Here is a 22,557-nt window from a genome sequence, read left to right as displayed (position 1 = left end):
CGTCAGCAGTAAGAAGATGAAAAGGTAGCGCTCACAACAGATCAGCTGCCATAGGTGCACAACATAACAGGTTGTTCAGTGCAACCCTGCTTCTGTTTAAATAAGAGTTTTGCTACCTCGTTGTTGGAGCTGGGCACAGTCTATTTCAGTAGGTTTTTACAGAGTCCTCAGACTACACACACAGCTGTAATTGGCATGGGGTTAAACAACCACTGCCCAAAGGCTGGAGCCCAGAAATGTCGTGAATACACAAAATACGAAGGAAAATTTGCAGGATCTCTCACCGCTTCGCATAAGTTCATATATTGTTATAACTTTTAAAACTGCACACTGCTGTTAACATGTAATAGTTGGCGACCTGGTGTGTGCTTTAAAATGTGTGTGTCTGTACTCAACAAGGATTCTGTGTTAATGTGCAAACATGCTAAAAGATAAGGGAATTATCAGATAGATGGCAGATAGAAGACTGCAAAAGGGTTAGGGTGCGCTGTAACACCATTAACCACAAAGCACCAGTCAAATCTAAATTGGGTTAGGCAGATAAAAAAGCCTAAAAGCCAGAGAGAGTGAACTGGCCTTCCACAACAGAAGACGTCCTTTTCTCTCTTTCACTCTCGCTTCCTTTCTCTCTCTCCTTTGTACCACTTGAGGTCTCCTTTAAACGCCAGTCTTCCCTCTTTCCTGACCAGCCTCTTTTTCTCTATTTCCTCTCTCCTCCCTCTCTCCCTGTCAAAGCAAGCTTGTCCAGAGCACTGAGGTACCTCTGTTCTGTGACTCAGGAAAAGGATGAGAACAGCAAAGAACTTTCCAGCAGCGCACGACTGTGATTTTGTGTGCATTTCTATGAGCGAATGAGCCATTTTCTCTGGGTGGTGTAGCTTCAGTGTTTTCTCACCTCCTAGTGTTACGTTGCCGTGTAGAAAACGTCCCTGGTAGATGAGCCTCAGGATGTTAGGACTGCTGACCTGCTCTTCCTCCCAGTCTGTATGAAAGCAGAGAGAAATGAGGAGACAGTTAAAGAGAAAGGAGCCCTGCTGGTTCTTTCATTTTTACCTCTTATTTCACTCGTTTTCCATAAAGGATTAATCTTACATTTCATAAGTACAATTTAATGTACTTCAAATTCCAGAATATACAAGAAACCTAAAGCTGTGTATAAAAAGCTGTTGTGTCGGCGTGATGAAAATGCTGAATACAGTGTAGTGAAAAGAAATCAGTGGCTGCCTGGTAAAGGAAAAAAAGAAGAACCACAGACAACCACACTGAAGATATTTTAAGACATTTAGGGCTTTTATTTTAAATCCTTAAAGGCAGAATGTATAATATTTGGGCTTTGCGGGATGCCCTACAGAACGTGAGAAAGAGCCGAGGCAAAAGAAGAAGACGAGGTGTGGCTCGGGAAGAGCTAAGCACAAAAGTGAACGCATTAAATGAGAGAGAAACGAGAGTGTGGAGTTGCGCAGCAACAGAGTCTGGCCACCAGATGTTTGTCTCTAGCTAAGCGCAGGGTGTTGTTGCTGACTGAGAGCCTGCTCTGGGTCTCTCAGGGTTCAGATGGGTTGTCTGGGAGGAACACAGGGTGCTCCCAACACTGACGGGATTGAATGGAAAACTTCTGTTGTCGAGGAGAATTCGAGCCCAACTGTGTAATTTGTAGTTTTTCATGCATCGTGGAGTTCTCTTAAACTGGAGTACATTAGCGGCACCGTGGGAAAAAGCTAGTTTTGAAGGTGACGTAAGGTGGGCAGTATCAAATGAATTCTAACCCTGGTGCACAGCAGCAGCGAGTCAAGTGGGTGTATTACAGAAAGGAAGCGGCTGCACTGTGATCCCACATTCCTGTATGCAATGATAATCAGGCTGAAAGGAGTTCACTCTAATTACCCTACACCAAAGATATGCACATTCCCCACACTGCTATATAGACCTGCATGTAAGCAATTAGCAGTTAGTCTGACAGCAATAAGTCTGATCAAGTAGTTTCTAAGCAAATTAACAAATATTTGTTTACAGTTAAATTGTTTAATTAGAGCTTTTGCAGAGATTCGGTAGCTGTGCCTGCGTAATGATGATATTTATTAAATGCCACATATTAAATGCAAAAATGTTAAAGAATATAGAACTGTAAGTAAAACCAAAGCTGATGCTAAAATCTGACATGTGTAAAGCAGATGTGAAAACCCAGATCTTTCACATGTAAATCAAATAAATAACCATGTCTTCCAATACTGAAAAAAGTGAACTGAAAAAGTAAACAATGATATCTTTCTTTTGCTACAGATAACTATTATAAGAATATATATTTAACCTGCTTTTTCACTTTACAAAAAAAAAAAAAAAAATCAATCAACTTTGAAAATGTGGTTACTGTGAAAATAAATTTGTAGATATCTGTAAGAATTAATCAAATATATGAAAAGCTATATCTTAAGTGTGCCCTGACTGCTTCCAGGAGTACCCTTGTACTGCTGTACGGATCATGAGTGCATTGCCACGTCAATAAAAGCAAAAGTCTTGGCAGTTTGTTGTTGAGGTGTGTATTAACACAAAGCCACAATCTTCCCAGGAGTAGATGTCCCAGCAGGTTCACCTCAACGTCAGACCATCCAAAAAAAAAAAAAAAACTGTACAGAACCCGAGAGCTAAATCTCAGACTCTACAGGCCTCAGATAGCATTTTAAATGTCAAAGTTCACAATAGTACAGTTTAAAAAGGTCGAACAAGTATGGTTTATTTGAAAGGGTAAACAGGAAGAAGCCTCTTCTCACTAAAAAGAACAGGGCAGCACAGACTAGCTTTGCAAAGCTGCCTCTAAATGAGTGGAGATGTTTGTCTACAATAGAAAACCAAAAACACTACACCAGCACAAATCTATCAAGCACAGTGGTGGAGGGCTTAAGAGGCAGGCTTATTCTGCAGCCACAGAACCCAGGTATCAGGTCATTGAGTCATTGAGTCGTCATGCACTCGTCTCTATACCAAAGTATTCTAGAGTCAAATGTTAGGTCTGTCTGAAAGCTGCAGCTTAGCTGAAATTGGGTCATGCAACAGGACAATGATTCCAAGCACAGCAGCCAATCTGTAACAGAATGGCTGAAAAAGGAAATAATCAAGGTGCTGCAATGACCTAGTCAAAGTCTAGACCTCAAACTGATTAAAATGTTTACAACCTTAAAGAGAGATGTGCACGAATACCTTCAAAGCTCAACGTACTAAAGCAATCCTGTAAAGAAGAATAGGACTAAATTTCTCCACAACGCGAGAAATTTAGTCAAGCAGAAATACAAATACAGTCAAGAAGAAAAATAAATTGTGTTACTGCTGCTAAACGTGGTTCTACAAGCTACTGAATCTTGGGGTGTGCTTAGTACAGTGAAAACGTTTTCACCGTACTGTAAGCGACTGCCTTAGACCACAATGATTTTATTCATAACGTAGGAACTTGTTATTACGTTGCTTTCATATTTATATTACACATACATTTATAGCAGACTCATACCGATGCACATGTATCTGATGTGAATAGCAATACATAATTGAGCTACTCACCCATTGGCCAGTTGTCATAAACGTGTTTGGCGATATCTGCTGCAGAGTCGTTGGGAGAGAAGAGAAATTCTTTCGTCTTTCCACTGACCAAAATCAGCCGCAGGTTTATCTGCAACACAGGTAAAAGCAAAAAAACAGCATTAGTGAATGTGAGAAACAAAAAATGAAGACAGAGAAAAATGCAAATTCAAACGAACAGCTGTCCCATATGTCAGATTATAGAGCTGGGTCAGGAAGCACACGGTTTCAAGTTAGTAATTTAATAGGAAACAGAAGAAGGATATGAAGACCCTGAGGAACATCCTTCCGTTGGATGAACTCCCATCCGTCTCTCCAACTTCCTCTTCAGCTTTCTCAATTCCCTCAAACTGTATTTCTTTGTCTTTGGTTCCCAAGTCTGAAATTGAATGGAAGTTTTTCTCTCGCTTACCATTCTTCATTTTTTTGTCCCTGTAGGTGTTTGAGCGAGACATTTTTCAGGCAGCTAAAATTAAAGATTTTCTCAAACCTTTACCTGAAATTAGAAGCACTGTATCCATGTTTGTTTTGTACTGTAGTTTATGTAATACAGTAATTAGTCACCTGTGTTTTTTAATTACATTTCCACAGTCATGTCATGTATTGTATTTTTGAGGTTATTTTCCTGGATTTGTGTGTAGAATTTAACCCCTCCAATGTGCGATCACTGAGTAACTTTACATTGATACTATTTATGAATCAGACTGTGAAGCACCTTTGTAACTTAAACACTAGCACAGCACATGTTGACCTAAACATTTTGGTTTTAACAGTCTTAGTTATTGTTGTTGTTGTTTTAGTTGTTTTTATTGACTTATTTTATTTATTTATTTGTTTTTTCTCTATATTTTACTGCATCATTGCGGTGCATTTGATTTATTTTAGTGGCATTTTACATTGTTAAGCACTGCAAGCAACATGGACTGTTTAGAAATGTGCTATATAAATAAACTTGACCTTGACCTAGACTACCTAACTTCACTATTACTGAATACAAACTCTCATTATGTGTACTGGATGATTCAGCTGACACATTATAAAAATACATCCACTGAATTCTTCTGTACTGAAAAAAGTACATACTTGGAGTTTAACAGAGAGAAAAAAAACCCTCAGTGGTGATCTCTGCCCTGCGTAGAGACAAGGTCATTATTCACCAATGTGATTGTGCAACTAAAAATAACCACATAAATGAGAGGGACACACGTGTTTTGCTTCCAGCCACATGATTTTGTTTCTCTCACCTTAGATCACCAGCTCCCAGCGAGAAAATATACACAAGTGAACTGAACACATCGTGGGGGTGTACATTTAGAACCGTTAATTTGCAGAGCAATTAAACTGCCGAGCACTAGGATGCAGATGAGAGGCTCTCTCTCATCTGGCCTGATATGTGTTTAGCAGTGGTACAGTGTGCCTTTAAGAGCAGAACTCAGTGGTGTGTGCTTGCCTTTGCTTACTGTATTTGTGTGGCTGGCCCGCTGTGTGCGCATGGCACAAGCACGTGTGTCATTGTTGTCAGTGTGTTTCCATGTGCCAAGTATCTGTTAGCCTTCTACACCACACCCCGTGTCCTACCAAACCCACTCTGCTGAGGGCCACACACACACACACACACACACACACACACACACACACACACACACACACACACACACACACACACACACGGAGCCGGGTGGAGTGATGTAACAGAGCTAACACCAAAGGATTGAAACTGAGATCTCTTTAAGTACGTAACCAAATCAGCTTATAGGTTTAAGCATGGACGAGCCATACAGAAGCATGTATATATATATATATATATGTGACATACACAAAACACCACGTACAATAAACATAATGAGCACAAACACTGGTAAATGTGCCTCTAAGAGATTAAATCAACTTAATAATAAGATAAGATAATTTCAAACTTTAGTTTTGTGTGTGGGTTTTTCCATGTATTTGCAGGTGCACTGTGTACAAACACATGCATCCAGGCAAACAGATTCACACAAACACACCTTTAACGATTGGGAAACACTAGAAGCAATTCACTGCTGCTTCCGGTTGCGATTCACAAAATATACCTTTAACAACTTTGATGACACAGATCATAAAAGCATGAATTTGCATCAGGTTTTTGAGCGGATGCCTGAAGGTAAACATGGACACTGTTCCATCTGTTTGATTGTTATACACACAAACACCTGAACGTGAAATGCAGAAAAGAAGCAGAAATGAGCACAAAGTAAGATTCAAAGGAATCCCCTTTGCATACGAGAGGTTTTGCTCCTTCCTAGTAGAACACCTGGTAGTTACCATGGTGTCACCATGGCGACAGCCAGTGGTGAGCAGCTTAACCTGATAATACCTACAGGATAGCTTTGCTTCAACCTCCCACCCCCAACCCCTGCCCATTTTCCAAAGCTGTGTCACATCAAACCATCTTCCCCTGCTTGCAGCAGTCTCTGCATCCCCTCACTCACTCTGTCTCTTTCACTGACTCCATCAATCTCTGGCTCTGTACAGCGTACAGTGGAGAAATGTACAAGGCTGGAATAACAAGAAGAATTGAGCTAGGCTGGGTTAAACAAGGCAAACGAAGCCTTTCTTCTTATATATGTCAGCACAAGGGTGAATTTCTGCCTTTGCCTCTCTTCTCTGTCTCTCTTTCTTTGCTTTCTCTTTTCTTACAAGTCTCTTTCTCTCAGTGTACTTCCTGGAAAATGCAAATTATTAGAAAAAATAAATGCATGACAGATGCAGATGTTTCCACTCAAACTGAGAATGTTTGAAATGGTTTGCGTATCAAAATTATGCAAATCTCATACTATGGCCAGTGCAGCCGCCAGATTTCCACAGAACTGAAATTCCTGCAGGACTTGTGAACAATGTGCAAGCCACCTGGAACATCAGAGCATAAAATTAGAAGAAAAAATCTTTACAAAGACTCGTGTGCACTTCAGGGACATCAATGAAAAGTAACAGTCATTGTGTTCTGGTGGCTCATGGTGGTGTAAGACCTTACATTGAGCTATGCTGCTACAGATGAATTTCTCCCCTTTTCCCTCTCTGTTCTAATTCTGATTTCACCTGAGTCGAGATCTCAGCTCTCCCTTGCCATTTTTCCCTTCCCTGCCCCCTTTTCCCAGAGGCTCACTGCGCCTTTCTCTCTTCCGTAAAAGGGCAAGGTAATGAGGTTGCACAGCCAGCTCAGGGAAGTATATTCAATTACAGTCTATTCTCTCTAACAAATACAATTGCTCCAGGTAAGGGGAGGAAAACAATTCATGCGTGATCACAGTACAAACACATATCTCCAGGCAGACCGCTAGTTACTCATGCATACAAATACTACATCCTAACCCACTACCAGACGCACTCTGAAATGCCAGAAATTAGCACTGTGAACATTTCACTAGCTTGCAGAGCTTGTAGAGCTGCAAGAAGGAGAAGAAGAAGAAGAAGAAATCACTTAGCAAGTGTTTGCGGAGCTTGCAAACACTTTCACGTCCTCGCGTTGGAGACGCAAAAGTGTGCAAGCTCCGGTAACAGAATGCGGAAGCATCCTTGCTCCTATTCCTGGCTGATTCTGAAAATAACGCAATAAAGAAACAGGTTACTTATGTGGAAAATTGGTGACACAGCTTTTTGCCTGCCGAGCCTCTCTGCTCCACTGCAGACCAGACATTCACAAAGTCTAACACTAATGTGACCCGGCTGCCAACAAATGCCATGCCGTAAACATGTGAGCAAGCAAGCCCTCTTGGCTAAACACCGTTTGCACACGGAGGAGAGCAGGAAACTCAATGCCATCTATAATTATTCCTCCCTGAGCGCCGCTCTCAACTCTTTCTCAAGGCAGTGTTGTGTGTGCATATGCACACATGTGTATGTGTGTATGTTTACAAGTGCATTAAAGAGAATTGCTGCTCTTTAGACCCTGTGCAGCAGTCAACAAATTACAGAGTGGGAAGCCATCCTGTGGGAATATATTAGAGCAGCTTTATATGTAGTCTGCGCAATAAGGTTAGCTGCTGCTGTCAGAGCGGATTCATAACTGCATGAATGAATTTAAGAGAGGACGTGGGTGATTAACCCGGCTGTGGTCTGTTTAAAGCGAGGCAGCTGGATCCAGCAGCCAGCTCGCTTTGACTTGCCCGTTAAATCTGGAGAAAATTCGGCTGTAAACCTGAGAAATGTAGCTGCACAGCACTTTAAATACTAATGAATTCTACGTCAGTGATTTTACAGACAATTGCGGAGAGGTCGCTTTTCTTTCTGCCACTGCTCTCTGGCTGTAAATATTAAATGCTACAAAATAGGCCATGTTCTGGTAACCTGTAACACATTTGTTGCATTTTTTAAAATGACTTAAAGACGTGTGAAAACGAAACAGCTTTGCAAGCTCTCAGTAATTTTCCAAAGACACAAAGAGGAACCACAATGTTAGTCTCCATTAGTGTATAAATTATGCGCAGGAGCCTTTATTTTCTTTAATTAAAAACGCGCTGAAAAGGGATAGCGCTTTTAGAAAATCACTGTGCATATTGGAAGTGCTGGTTAAATGCGTGTATTAAAAGCCGCGAGCTTCATCTGCGCCCATGTGCAAACTGTAAGCGAGCGCATGGGAAAGCAAACTCTTTCGATTTGTCAGAGAGCCTCATTTTGAGTTTGACATAATTCAATATTCTACACAGAGGTATTTTATCGCTTGCACGAGTTCCCTCTCTTATGTTCGCACATACACACAAACGCGGTCGTTACGCAACAGTGGCTGACTGATAATGGTGTGATACAAAAAAACAAAGCCCAAGGCAAAGATTTGTAATCTTTGAGTCTCTGTGAGCATGTGTGTGTCTAGCAGCGTTCGTGGTGGGGGGGCAATGCTCTAATCACATTAAACGTTAGCTTTTTCAAGCTTATCTTTCTTTCCTCCCTAAAATGTGCTACCTCTAATCTTTGTTTTCAGACCTGAAACATTACAAACTGGAGTTTAGCAAAGGGAGAATTCCATTGTTGTGCTGCTCTGAAATTGTGCTGAAAGGGTATGCCAGGCAACAGATTGGTGAACCAGCTTGATAGGTGCAACAACAGCCAGGCCAACTTTACTTCTTCATCTTTTAATGGATGGGTGACACGCAATGACTTCTCCCCACTGAGGGAGGTGGACAAATTGCGATAAACAAATGTGGCTTTATTAAAAATAAAAACAATATGTAAAACAACAGGAGATGTGGGCGTCTTTTGTGTTTTGCATTAACCAGTGTCAATGAACTTCTTTGCCAGTGATGCGATAAAAACAATAAAAACTGTGGCGTAATCGTGACTGGATATTTAATTGACTAACTGACTGCTTTTCTTCTATTTTTCATATGCACGAGCGCGTGTCTGATCAGAGAATCAGCCTTGATGAAGCTCTGAGCTCTCCATTGTTGTTTAAATAAACTGCATTTTAACAAAATGTTTCCCTGGCAAAGCGATGATGATGTGTTTAAGTGAAAAAAGTGAAATAATTAAGCTTTTTTCCTTCTCTTGGACAGAGAAGACAAATGGATTAACATAATTTTTAAGAAACATTTTTAAGAAACAGTGCAACACTCATGCATATTCATACAGATATGACTGTGCAGATGAGAAATCTGGATATCAGCATGTTCACTGCAGGAAAAGATAGAGCAGAAGGACCTTGACCCAGTTGAAATGTTTATTATTAACTTTGCTATCTTTATAGACCACATATCTACAATTGCTGGTGTGTCATGCTTTGTTTTGACATGGCTTCCCAACAAACACTAGATAGGTATTGTTTCCATGAAACAGAGAGAGGCCAGACGAAAGACAGTGATGCTAAGACTAAAGAAAGATAATTTGACAAATATATAAACTTTGAAAATAAATTAAGCCAAGAAGAAGTCATTATTGTTACATGTTTACATCACACAGGCCGCATGCCAACAAGATGCAAACAAACTGGCAGAAAGGGGCCGAGTGAGAATCTTTCAAGCAGTTGCCAGACTGAGAGAAAACCTAATCTTCCTCCAAACTTTTAATGTTAAGAGAAATTGTCATCTTTGCTCTTGCAACAAGAAAGCTCCAGCAAAGCAGTCTGGCTGGTCAAAATTTATTCCAACACTGCTGATTGTGCCTACAGCCATGCTATGATGGCTGCTATGTCAACACTTGTGGTAAACAGGGGCCTAGTTAGTCATCTGTGCTATTTTGTTCTGTTTTTCTGGATATATGTGAGCTCCTCTCTGTGATCATGTAATCAGTGTGTACAAAAGAATAAAAACATGATCTGACTGAAGTCCTTGCAGACTCGAAGCTGGAAGTTAAATGTGGCACATGCACTTAGTTTTGAGGTGCTCGTCTTCTGTGTCCGAACGACAAAAGTACTGACCAGGATGCACGCGAGCTACAAAACGCAGTCAAGTTTGCACCTATTTAATACATTGTATTGACAAAAGTATATGGACATAACACCGACAGGAGCTGCTCGGCCCATGCCCATACCAATAGACGCTCCTGGTGCACAATTTCTGTCCTGATGTTAATGCCAGAGGAGGTTTGGGGCTCTGCAGTTAGTCAGGAGCGCATCAGTGACTTTTACAGATGCTCAGCGACCTTGTAACTTTATGTGGTCTGCCACTTTGAAGCTGAGTTGTTGTGGCTTCCTCTTTGCAATAACACCACTTACAGCTGATCGAATATCTGAATATCTAGGACAGAAGAAATTTCACAAACCGACATGCTGCACCAGCTGCATCCTGTTACAGTATCACAGTACCAGGGAGCACCTTAGAACGACCCATTCTTTCACAAATGTTTGCAAAGGCATGCTGCACGGACAGGTGCAACCTACCTGAATTCACAGTTTAAGAGTAGTGTCCTAAACCTTTTGCCCTTTTAGTGTACTCAAAGCTCCTCCTTTATGGTTCTTGAAGCTTGCTCTGTTTCTTTCCTCACATTTGTTTAGGTGATTTGCATATTTGTGGTCTTGAATACTGAATGCAGCAAGAACAGAGAAAGAAACCTTGACAGTGTTCAGCCTTGCTTGCATTTCCTGTTTTAAATGGAATTTTCAGACCTCACGTTATTTTTATTTTTTTCCACTGTAGCACAACCACAGGAAGGAAACAACAGGGCAACGGGTGTTTATTTTTACATAATGACCCTGACGGTGCTGGCTTTTATTTTGCTGTTAATAGTTGTCCTCCTTCACTGGTGAGAATAATTTTGGTTATTTTTCCTCTTGTGCCCTGATTGCTCCTTTAGCTACATTTTGCAAGAACACATGTTTAGCACTGCTCCTGTGAAATAAATTCATCTTTTGATGAACAGGGGACTTGTGACTAGTTGTTATTTATCCTTTCAGAGACTATTATCCTCACAGGCTTATGCACTGTTTTTCAAACAGCAACTAGCATTTCCCCTCCACTGTTATATGCCTCCACAGGCCAGTCAAGATGCAGTTTACCTCTGTGTTAGATCTGACAGTTTAATTGAGCTGTTCCTCATCTCACTAGAGGGACTATGGGTGGTAGACTTTGTTAGCTGTGCAGCTGTGCTGTAAAGTTCCCTCAGGCACACTTCTGATTTCTGCTATAGATGCAAAATATTTTGCTTTGTGTCTTCGATGTTTTTGAACAAATTCAATGTGGGAAAATAAAAAAGAATGGTTCCACAACAGCCCCGGTTTCTCATGTGACCCCCAATCCTGATCTGTACTTTCACCATAATTTCACCAGGTGTTCACCAAAGACTATTGTTAACCAATCAGTATCCAACCTTGCTTGTTTCAAAAATAAACTCAGTTTCCGAGTTTATTTATTCAGAGGAGGTGTTTCCACTGAAAATGATGGTGTCTTGGGTATGAAAAGGGGGCTATCTTGTCATAATCCCACCCATTTTGTTTTCCTCAAGACGATGTGGGAAGGGCTGGAGTCTAACCCAGTGACAAGACACCAGCTTATCACAGGACTAGCAGAGGGAGACAGACAACCATTCATACTCACTCGCTTCACTTATGGACAATTTAAAATTACCAGGTAACTTAACCCTGTGCATGTTTTGGACTGTGGGAGTATGCCGACACAGACACCTGGAGAACATGGAAACTCCCCACAGAAAAACCCCATTTGACTGGATTCAAACCCGGGACCTTCCAGTGCTGCCCCCATCTTTCCATAATTAGCATATAAAATCCAAACATATGGACAAGAAATTTTATCATCCAATTTTATCAAGAAATTTTTACCATCCAGGTCATCATTCACCTCTGAACAACACAATTGAATCTCTTCATCCTTGACTCAAACTGTGTGCCAGATGCATAGAAATACCCTTCAGGTATTTTTGATACATTGTGTTAAAAAGAATGAGATTGAAGTGAGGTCTCACAGAGACCTTGACCTTTAACAGTCAAAGTCTGAAGAGTTACTTTATGAATCTAAATACATACATGTACTAAATTTGAAGAATTCCCTTAAGGAAAGCATTTAGGACATTCGGAGCCATGAACAGCTATGTCATTTTTAAAAAAAGCATCATATATGTTCTCAAATGTTAACATAAATGAACATGATAACGAGCTGATAATTAAGTGTTTAGATAATCATATATCTCCCTGCCTCAATATAGGCAGCAGCTTGTTCAGTGACCATAAAACACCGCCCTATATCCTGTTGGACTCTATTAGGGGACATTAATCATTAAATAGAGTATCTACTGTAAGAGCGATTTTAAAAGCACCACAGACCTTTATCAGATGCCCTTTCATAGGCTGCTTCCTAACTTCCTGTAGTATAGGCAGCTAATGGCTGCATTACAGTACTAAGAGCATTGTAATAGTGTGCTTTCTTTCCTTTGCAGCATCCTCAAACTTTCTACAGCAGTTTGATTGGGCAAAGTAAAGACACGCTCCGCTTAGAGATCATCTGCAAAGGCTAAAAATTCATAAAGGTTATTCTATGATCATTGTGTAACACTGAAGGCCTTTCTTCCCTGACTTTAGCGCTGACCTTGTGGTTTGGATTTGCATCTATGGAGCTTCACTACACCTCCAGGTTTTGAATCCAAGGGTAATCCGATCCAAGAGAGACGAAAACTCGCTTTTTCGGCAGCTCCCACTACTACCAGTTACATGTCTGATTATACAGTTGCCCCATCATGCCTCGCATCTCTCTCCAAGCCCTTGTCCCTTTGTAGTGTCATTCAAAAAGACCCATCCTTTGATATGACGACATCCTCATCACAGCCAGAATCTGCTCTGCTCCTCTTTCTTTTTTTTCCCTCTCTCCCTCTCCTTCCTGTCACAAGCAAGATCAGCCGTTTCCTGTGCTGTACCTGACAGCTCTCTGCTGTCTGTCCTCTCTCTTCATCCTTCCCCTCTACATACAGATAAACCTTTAATCCATCAGCTGCTTCTCTTCTCTCCAGAAACAGGCAGGGCCTTCTTTTCATGCTGTCATCATACTCCTCCCAGCCTTCTTCTCTGAAAACCTGCTTTGCTCGACACACACACACACACACACACACACACACACACACACACACACAAGGCTACATTCCTCTCTCTCTTATAGGCACCAGGTAGGTGTCTTTGTTCAGACATTCCTTCTATGCTTTCTCTATGTGTTTGGAGCTGTCACACAAAGTTTTACTTCTTGTGGCTTTCTCCTGCGTCTCTCATGACAGTTAAGGACTTCACACTTTAAAAATGGCTGTTCAACACATCAGGAACAAATGAATTAGCATGAAGGCAGTGAGTTACCTGCAGATAGCCCACACTCTGACAGCATACTGTATGCTGAATGTGAAGCAGAGACATCAAAGAGATCTTTATCCAACAATGATATACGAGTCAGAAAATGTTATGATGATGGTGTAAGAGCTGACAGACAGGACCATGCACCCGATTTATCAGCCAGGGTTCAAAATTTCCCTGTTTATAGTTTACTTTTGGTAAAAAAATTAAAAGAAAACTGTAAGCTTCATAACCAGCTGTATCAACTGATTATAAAGACAACATGGTTTCTACTGTAGAGAGGCTGAGGGTACAGGACGGCTGCTATATGCAGGTCAAAGGTCACTTCATGCTCTTTCCACAATGAAATACACCATGTGAATTTTTTTTACGTATTTTATTAACAGAAGAACTGAGGAGACTGTGAAGGGCGGTACGCAGAAAGATTAATAAGAGAAAAACTATGACTGTTTCACAGAAATATCCGAACAGTATTTTCAGTGACACTTCCCAGTGTCTGTGAGCATCTGTAACAGTTTAGGGCTCTGTAACAGCTCTATCCTCATCCTTCATCCAGGGGAGGCTCCACTGTCATCATCTCAACAGGGAAAACAAAGCTCCACTAAATACTTTCAGAAAGAAATGTAGGAAAAAAAAGACAAAAAAAAAAACACAAACAAGTTGTCAACTGGAAGAAATTTTAAAGCTACAAGAGAGAAAAAGAGGTTTGCAGAGTCCTGTATCCCACAACAATACCAATATGCAGGTCCTATGCGGTGATGACAATGACAAGTCTGAAGCCACAGCATACATAGGAACCCCTGACACTTATAGTACTGAGGAAATGAGACAGTGTCACAGCAAAGACAGAGAGGCCCAAAGCAGGATCAACAAAGCTCAAATAGAGGCAGTAAGAAGAGGAAGCATGATGGTGAACAATGAGATAAAAGGACTTTCATGTATCCACCATATACACAAGCATATGCACACGCATCAACATACAAATATTTGTGTGCACATTCAAAATGACTGCTGTGGGAGCTGGCGACGCTCCGGTTTTAAAAATGTGGGCCAAGATGTCTAATTGCTCTTGTACGCTTCAATCGATTCTTCTCTGATCCGCCTGTGAACCTCTCCACTATTCGTTTCTCACTTTGCGGGTAAATTCGAGGCAAAGTGTGACAGAAAAAAAAAGAGAGATTACAAGGTGCTAACGTTTGATAAAGTGATAAAAAAAATATATCACTGGCTGCTCAAAGCTGTGATGAAATTATGCTTTGCATGGTTGAGAAAGAAGTTGAAGATGATGCGTCCTGATAAAGAGTTCACCAAGACGTTTGTTTGCCCACATGTACGACTCGCTGTTGGGTTAATCCACATCACCTGTTTCTGAAGTGCTTCTGCATGAAAGCAAAAAGAAACTGAGAGCTATTTATAACTTTCCTCCGGAAAAAGGCTATACGGTAGGTGCGACGCATGCTTCATCACAAAACCTCAGAAACCTCTCTTCATAAATCTTGCTCTTTTGGGGGGTTTTTAAACTGCTGTTTCTGTCACTCTCCTTGTATAAAAGATTGCATTTCTAGGAAACCTATATCTATAAAAACATGCATCTTTTTTCTCCCGTACATGAACTGCATTCAATTTGCACAACTGATTTCTTTCTTGAAATGCGGGCTTTTGGAACAACTAAACACCTCTAACTTCAGTCTTATCTTACCACGACCTTAACCCTCTTAACAGGTATACGCACAGTTTCCTATCCTCTGAATGTCAAGTGTATTCCTCTAAAAGTACCGGCAGTTGCAGTGTACTGCCTTATTGTCTTTTTCTTGGAAACCTTTGCTGAAGAGGCTCAAAAAAAAAAAACCAAACTATCAACCTGTTCACCAAATAATGCTGACAGAAAAAAAAAATTCAAGGTCAGTGTTTGTAATAAACACCATGAACAGCAGTATAAAGATTTTAAGGTACAGAATTACAAAAAACAAAACAACAGTAATAATAATAATATAATAAATGGCTTAGTGAGCAAGAAACTAACTTATCTAGCCTCTATTAACTATAAATTTTACTGGAAACTGAGATTTCTGTCTTTTTTATTCCACAGCAGGTCACAGTGTTATAGTATCACACTCAGTTCACATTGAAATGCACAGAATTCAAGACGAGCAACACATTGCTGCAGAAGTGATGATGCAATATCACAACTACACAGTCACATTCAACTACAGCGCAGCCCACCCAGACCCTTGTTTGTTTGTTTGTTAGTGCAGCTATGTCACGCCGTAACTGACGGTAACTGACAGTAACTGACAACTAAGCTAACGACTCTTATTTTTTGACTGCGATGTAAACAAAAGGTTGAAGCTATGTTTTAAGTGTAGTGTTAAAGTGAATTAAAAACTGAAAACTTTAAGAGCGGTCTCAGATATGAGCTGTGTGTGGGTTACTATTTGCCTTCTGTGCTCTACTGCAACCTAAACTGGTGCAGGTAATGAGTAAATGGTCACGATGCAAGTACATTTGGAAACACTGACACCATAGCACGAAAAACAGCACGGAAAACACTGTTTTGGCTCCCATTAAGGTTTTTCAGGGTTTTGTTATCAGCCAACAACTCTCAAGGTGTGCTTAAAGAACAAAACCAACATTTGTGTGTGCGTATGTGCTTTTCCTTTTTTTGCATTCAGTGTAACTGAAAGCTACAGGTGCTGAAACTGCCTGGAACAACAGACTCTAGGGACATGTATGACTTACATTATCTTTTACATGTATACTATAATGTGTGTGTATACGTGGGTGTCTTGTTTTGAATGAGCACGGGATTCTGTTTGGATTTTTCTTTCTTTCACTCTAATTTTCTATATTTTGTCTGCTTAGGCAGCCATCATCAGACACAAAGCCAAAAGGTCAGCATGCCACATGCAGGCGTGTTGCTGGTAAAGTGACCAGACACACACAAACGCACAGACTTGATGATTGCTGGTGATGACACTAAAGTAGGGACATCATGTCCTTTACCTCATTCGTCCTACCATTTGCTCAGCCTGCTCACGCCTCCTCCTCTCTTTGTCCTTTGCTTCCATCACACAGTGTCTCACCAATGTGACTTCCTCCCGTGTGCTTTCCCCTGCCTATTGCTATGTAAAAAACCCTAGAGACATGTAAAGCATCCCCATGCCGCTCTCCCCCTCCCTACCTCCCTGCCTCCCAAGAGAGTTGCATGCTCTGATGTGACCTCTTCCTTCCCCTGTCTGCTCTTCTTCCTCCCTACTGTGTCAGCCCCCCATCTCCCAAGAGGTGTGCAGTCCATGCAGTCCAGCACACCAGGTAGTCAATTTGTAACTTTCAGGTTGCCCCGCCCCCAAAGAACAAGCTTTCCCCTGTACTACATCAGTGCCTCTATAATTAATTGATCACATGGATTTTCAGAATCATAACCAGCAATTAATTAAGAAAAGAGGGCAATCCCTCCCCTGTTAATCTTTTCTAGAGTGTGAAAATTTGGAGGATTAAGTGAACAAAATAAAAGGAAATGGCCATCAACAGATTTATTGGCGTTCCTTCTTGCAAAAATCTTTTTGGCGGGATTTGCAGGCAGCAGATTAATGCAAATCAGTCTTGTCTTGAAATTAAAAGTGCATGTTTATGAAGTGAAAGCTTAGTGGGAGTGTTAAAGACCAACTGATGTAACATGTGAGGGGGGGGCAACAGAGTCGAGAGTAGAAACGGCCCGGAGACAGCAGTTATATCCACGACACTGCATTTTCTTTTCTCCTTCAGAAAAGAGCACTGCCCTGTAGTCACGACTCACGTGATGCTGAGTGTGTAGAGGAGAAACTGTGTGTGTGGATGTGTCTGTGTGTATGTCTGTGTATGTGTGTGGGTCTGTGTGTTGGAGGGGAAGAGAGGGAGGCACACACAGAGAGATAGCTGGCAAGCTAAAATGCCCTCTGTGCAGGAATTTACCAGATGGTACTGGACAGAAACCAGGGCTATGACACACACACACACACACACACACACACACACACACACACACACACACACACACACACACACACACACACACACACACACACACACACACACACACACACACACACACACACACACACACACACACACACACACACACAGTACATTATCTGAGCCTATTTGAGAATGAGAATTAAAGCAATTTATTAAATTTTGACACAAGATTATGCAGTAAGAAACCAAAGAGTTATTAAAATGAGCCTAAAGCAAAATTTAACCTTAGGTCATCCGGCTGTTTGCAATTAAAAACAGACTATTAGGCAATCACAATATTAACAATGCAACTAACACTAAGCCTCATAAAGTGAGACAACAGACAAAGGATTGCAAGAGTAGGCACATTAGAGATTTCAGGGTGAACACCATACCATACAATCCTGTATAACATAATGCAATCTAATGAAATGGCCTTACAACAAATCAATGGCTCTGCGATGAATGTTATCTCCATGATGCTCATTTGCTGTCTAGTTTCATTTCTTGAGACGGGCCATGGTGTTGTTGTGTTAGATAACACTGCAGCGGATGTTACAATAGCTCACTGGGTTGAGAGGGGGGGGCCCAGAGGCCATAAGGCTATTGCAGAGGCGTCTCTTCCCCGGCTCTGTCTCCCAGCTTTCCTCGCCACTCTCAAATGCCCTGTCATAATAAAGGCTAAAAGCCCCCCCCCCAACCCACTAACATGATGCATTTACTTGCATCACCCACACAATAGCCTGAACATTCCAAACTTCCAATAATCTCAACGGAAATCTCCTACAACTTCAATTAAGTGATAATAAAAAATGTATTAGTTATCTGATCAAAACAAACATAAAATTAGCGCGTGTCTTTGTGTCTGCAGAATATAAGACATGCACCGCCAGTTTTCATCATTGTTTATTTATTTTTTCATTGTTCTGGTTAAGGCTTTTAGCCAACGATTATGCTCGTTTGTACACAACAGGAAAAAGGAAGCCTCTGTGGGGAGACAGTGGAGGCAAGCAGTTACACAAGCAACAACAGGAAGGCACAGGATAGCGACAGAGGGGGGAGGGGATTCATGATGTTTCATATTGTTCCAATACAATACAGACGCCCGAGTGAGGTTAAGGGATGTTGTGCTGCTTCTGTAATGTAAGCAGAATTGAGATGATGGCACACACTTGTCACAATAAAGGAATGTGCGTCACGCATAACCACCTGAGATGACAGAAGTGGCTGAAGATGCAGAAGTTTGGTTAACCATTTGAGAACGAAGCACAGCACGCTTTCACAAACAAGGGTGCTTTTTATTCAACGCTGTGACCTTTAGATTAAAAATTAAACAGGATTACTGTGCCTCTCAGCCTTAATGGTTCTTCTGAGCTTTAAAATCCACTGTACTATGAACTGTAACTCTACCAACATCAGCTGACTGAGGAGTCTGTGCTAAATAGAAGTCAGCTAAACTTAGCTGAAATGTGCCAGCTTTATATATACAGACACACACAAGCATCTGAGCTTTCAAATGCCACTAGCCTCAAACACTAATTTAGGGCCCACTGAGTGGTTCTGTAACTGTATATCTGGCACACGGGAGCCACTTCACAGAGATGTGTAATTAGCCTAAATCATGGTTGATATCTGATGTCTTGTATGTAAGTCAAAGTTCTGCCATTTCCCCCCGACATAAACGGTTGTTCCTCATTACCAGAAACTGAGAAAAACAGTTCAAAAGCCTTCAATCACGTCAGTTTAAGGTCTAATGCTTCATTCCTGCTAGCTAGTTTAGATAAGAACACCCATTCACACACACACACACACACACACACACACACACACACACACACACACACAAAACCCCTGCCAGGATCATTAGAGATCTTCATCGAGTGCTCCATAGCGTCTATCATGCAATGACAAATTTGTGCAAGACACCATGAAGGCCAAACATACCCTCTCTCTAGTCCCCCTATCAACCAGCATGCACACACACACACACACATACACTCTCCCTTTTTAACTCTATGACTTCTGCATCTTGATTCCTCATTGCCCATTTCCACCACCTGTGTCTATGTGAATATATTAAAACCAGAAAGACAGGAGAAAGACTCTGATTATGTTACTCTTTAATTTGACATCATGACAACCCAAAACGAGCCAAAAACATATCCTGCCAATTTTCTGTTACATCCTGTTCAGCATAAGCTTGACATTACTTCAGTATTAAGAACACATCCCGTACACAAACACACAGGAGTTTCTTAGCAGGCTCGGTGCGAGGACTCACACAGCAAACTGAAGTTGCACGGAGGGGATTTTCAGCGGCTGAGGCAAAAAAAAAAAAAGATTGAAAAATGAGCCGGAATGCTGGTGTGACCGTTCTCAAAGTGGCAAAACTGAAATAAAGTTGGATTCGATTCTGGCCAAATATTTTCTTCTAGCTTTAGCCGCTCAGATTTTTCTCACCTGTGTTTATAATCACACAAATATCATGTTCTGAAACTCTCTTGAGCTTGGCATTTTCAAATAACATAACAAAGTGACTGTTTAATAACTGAATCAATTATCAAACAATCACAGCAGCAGAAGCGCTTACAGAAACAATTATCAGCTGTTGCCTCTTCTAGCTATGATACAATTAAGAGAAGTCAAAGCATGGCATGGTGCTCATCATCTGATGATTGCAGACAATAAACATGATATCATCTCCTTTTCAGAGAAAGCCTGTACTGTATCATTAACTGGGCTATATGTAACCATCTAGCCCTGTTCTCTACCTACCGGCAGGCTGACCATGTCACTGTTGTGCCAGATCTCTGTGTTTTTCAGAAGCTGGTGATGGGATGGGTCTGCTCTCCAGGGGATACCCTACAACCTGGAGGACCACTCTAACCAGCACCTCTACGACACCGTGAACTAGGTGACTGCCAAACAGCCACTACAGCCGCAGTAAAAGATGACGATGCTGAAGTCCACATCTAACTCACAGCTAATCATGAGACCTAAATCTGTTGGGTGAATCGTGACTCATATCTTGGATCTTGGTCATACCACATAAAATCATCTTCATCGTCATAATCATCATGTGGCCAAACTGCCCTTCCCAAGCTGCTTCTGAATGACACTAGGCTGGGTTGATTTAAAAAAAAAAAAGAAGAAAGAAAAAAAAAGAACAAGAAGCTGTGTCAGACTTTTTACATTTTGAAAACACAGAGAGGAAAATCTACGACTGACAACCACAACAGAGTACAAGTCTGGTTTAAAAGACATGTGTTTGATGACCTGAGTTCAGCGGATCCTTTTGGAACATCCAGTCAATGAGGCTTAACCTTTGGATGACTGCTCCACGGCTCACACCTCCCCTGTTTGGGGCCCAAAGAGTTTCAACACTGACCCTCTAATTCTCTCGGTACGTGCTGTCTGTCTGAGTGCTCTGGCACAGGGTGTCTGAATATCAGGACAGATTTAAGCACTGATTTAGAAACGGCAGCCTGTCCAGAAATGTATGAGAAAGAGGGCTATTTGATTCATGCCCGGTTCTATTCAATTCAATTTATTGTCATCACACAAAGCAGAGCCAGTGCAATGAAATTTGCAGCATCAATCAGGGCAACACAGCGACACGACGAGTGCACAGACCGAGACCTTCACTGGCTCAAATAGGAAGGAAGATCAATACAATGTTCTCCATAGAATTACCATACGATAACATGCATGGGAGTATAGGGTAAGATAAACAGCAGATTAACGAGTTTATTAGTAACCTGTTATTACTGATAAAGTGGCAGATCCAGTCATTGTGTTGTTCCATAACATGAACAGCGCAGACAAACACATGCACACATATACATACAGCATGTCCTGGCACAGCGAAGCTTTAATATAAATGTCCCCTCAGCTGGAAATTGTTTCCAGCACAGCTGAAAGACCGCTTTTATTGAGCTAGTTAAACACCCCCACCCCATCCCCCTTTTCTCCTACACACAACCAGCACACACGCTCCCTCTTTCTACTCAACATTATACTTATAAAGAAACACAAGGTATTTTTCTGCATTTGTAGGCCTTTTGTTTTAGATTTACTTAAATTACACACCGAAAAACCAACAGTGTCACAGTTTTAAGTAAAGTCCTCCTCATGTAATGTCGTTTGAATGACATTAAATATAAAGCATGACATTATAAGAGGACCCAAAAGTCTGCAAATGTAGTTAATGCCTGGTGTAAACCTGAAATAAATGCATTTTGAATGAACATGTTTGTGCAGAATTTTCATCAGCGGGGGAAAAAAAGGAAAAATGGAAAAATACAAAAGCGTCCAGTTTGCATTAATGATTCACATTAGTTCACATTGCCGGTTGGGAAAAAAATGACAATGAGCAGAATATTTAATGACGCTATCATGCCCCCTTTGCACAACTGCCTCGGGTGGTTGAGAAAACGATATAAATGAACAAAAGGTTTTCACTCGGTCTCCTTTTGGAAAACAAGACTTTCTATGTAAAGGACATTATAATGAGCTTTTGTTAGACTGCTCATCTTGCTTTTCACGTCTAACTCTGTGGCCCTTTCTCAGCTCGTGTTTCTCTTCCTCTTTTTAGCTTCTTAATTCAGCCGGCTGAAGCATGAATTTAATTCCTTTGGTATTAGATGGCAGCTCAGCTTCTCCTTATCTCTCTTTTACAGTTAAGCTGCTGTTTTCTTAGACGTTAACTTAAAATACATTGTGGTCCTGTCTTTGATTATATTTCTGGGTTTATGGCGATTTAAAACAGATGAAGAACAGTGGTGGGATTGTGCTTTTGGGTGTTTTTCTGCCAGAGTTATATTCGTATACATCGTAGGATGGGCCTTCAGCTGCGTCAAGTTGGGAGATTTACAATTTACAGGAAACATAATTGAATGTATTAATGACATTTGCATGATTATAGACTCACAGTGTCTTTTTGTATGGCTAGCCAGTGACATAAAGCGTTAAATGATGCAGTGCCAGCAGCACAGGAACAACATCATTACATGCAAACAGCGGCTTTTTGAAGCCAGTCCAGTTTGTCATAGGATCTGGAGCAAAAGTGAGCTGGCGTGGGTGTTACTCCACCGGCAACACCAACAGCAAATAAGGCACATTTAACAGCAAGAACAGGTTGTGAGTTTGCTGCTTCCTTCATGCAAATATGCACATGCACACATTTGTCAAAAAATAAACATGCACATCGACATCAAAAGCAGCTGCAAGCGCACGGGGGATTC

The 22,557-nt window shown here is 41.1% G+C and overlaps 1 protein-coding gene across 1 annotated transcript in view; it reads right to left on the bottom strand.

Moving 5' to 3' along the window:
• The window catches only part of ubl3a (ubiquitin-like 3a), a 35,569-nt gene that overhangs the window by 5,094 nt on the left and 7,918 nt on the right, over positions 1-22,557 (bottom strand). The window contains exons 2-3 of the mRNA XM_031729134.2: positions 3,550-3,658; positions 896-982 (exon numbers count right to left, since the gene is read on the bottom strand). Coding sequence (XP_031584994.1) covers positions 896-982; positions 3,550-3,658 — 196 coding nt within the window. The remainder of the gene's footprint in view (positions 1-895; positions 983-3,549; positions 3,659-22,557) is intronic.

This window comes from Oreochromis aureus, linkage group 10 (assembly GCF_013358895.1).
Source record: "Oreochromis aureus strain Israel breed Guangdong linkage group 10, ZZ_aureus, whole genome shotgun sequence".
Taxonomy (NCBI): domain Eukaryota; kingdom Metazoa; phylum Chordata; class Actinopteri; order Cichliformes; family Cichlidae; genus Oreochromis; species Oreochromis aureus.
The sequence above is the reverse complement of the archived record's forward strand: the minus strand, read 5'-3'. Positions and strand labels throughout refer to the sequence as shown.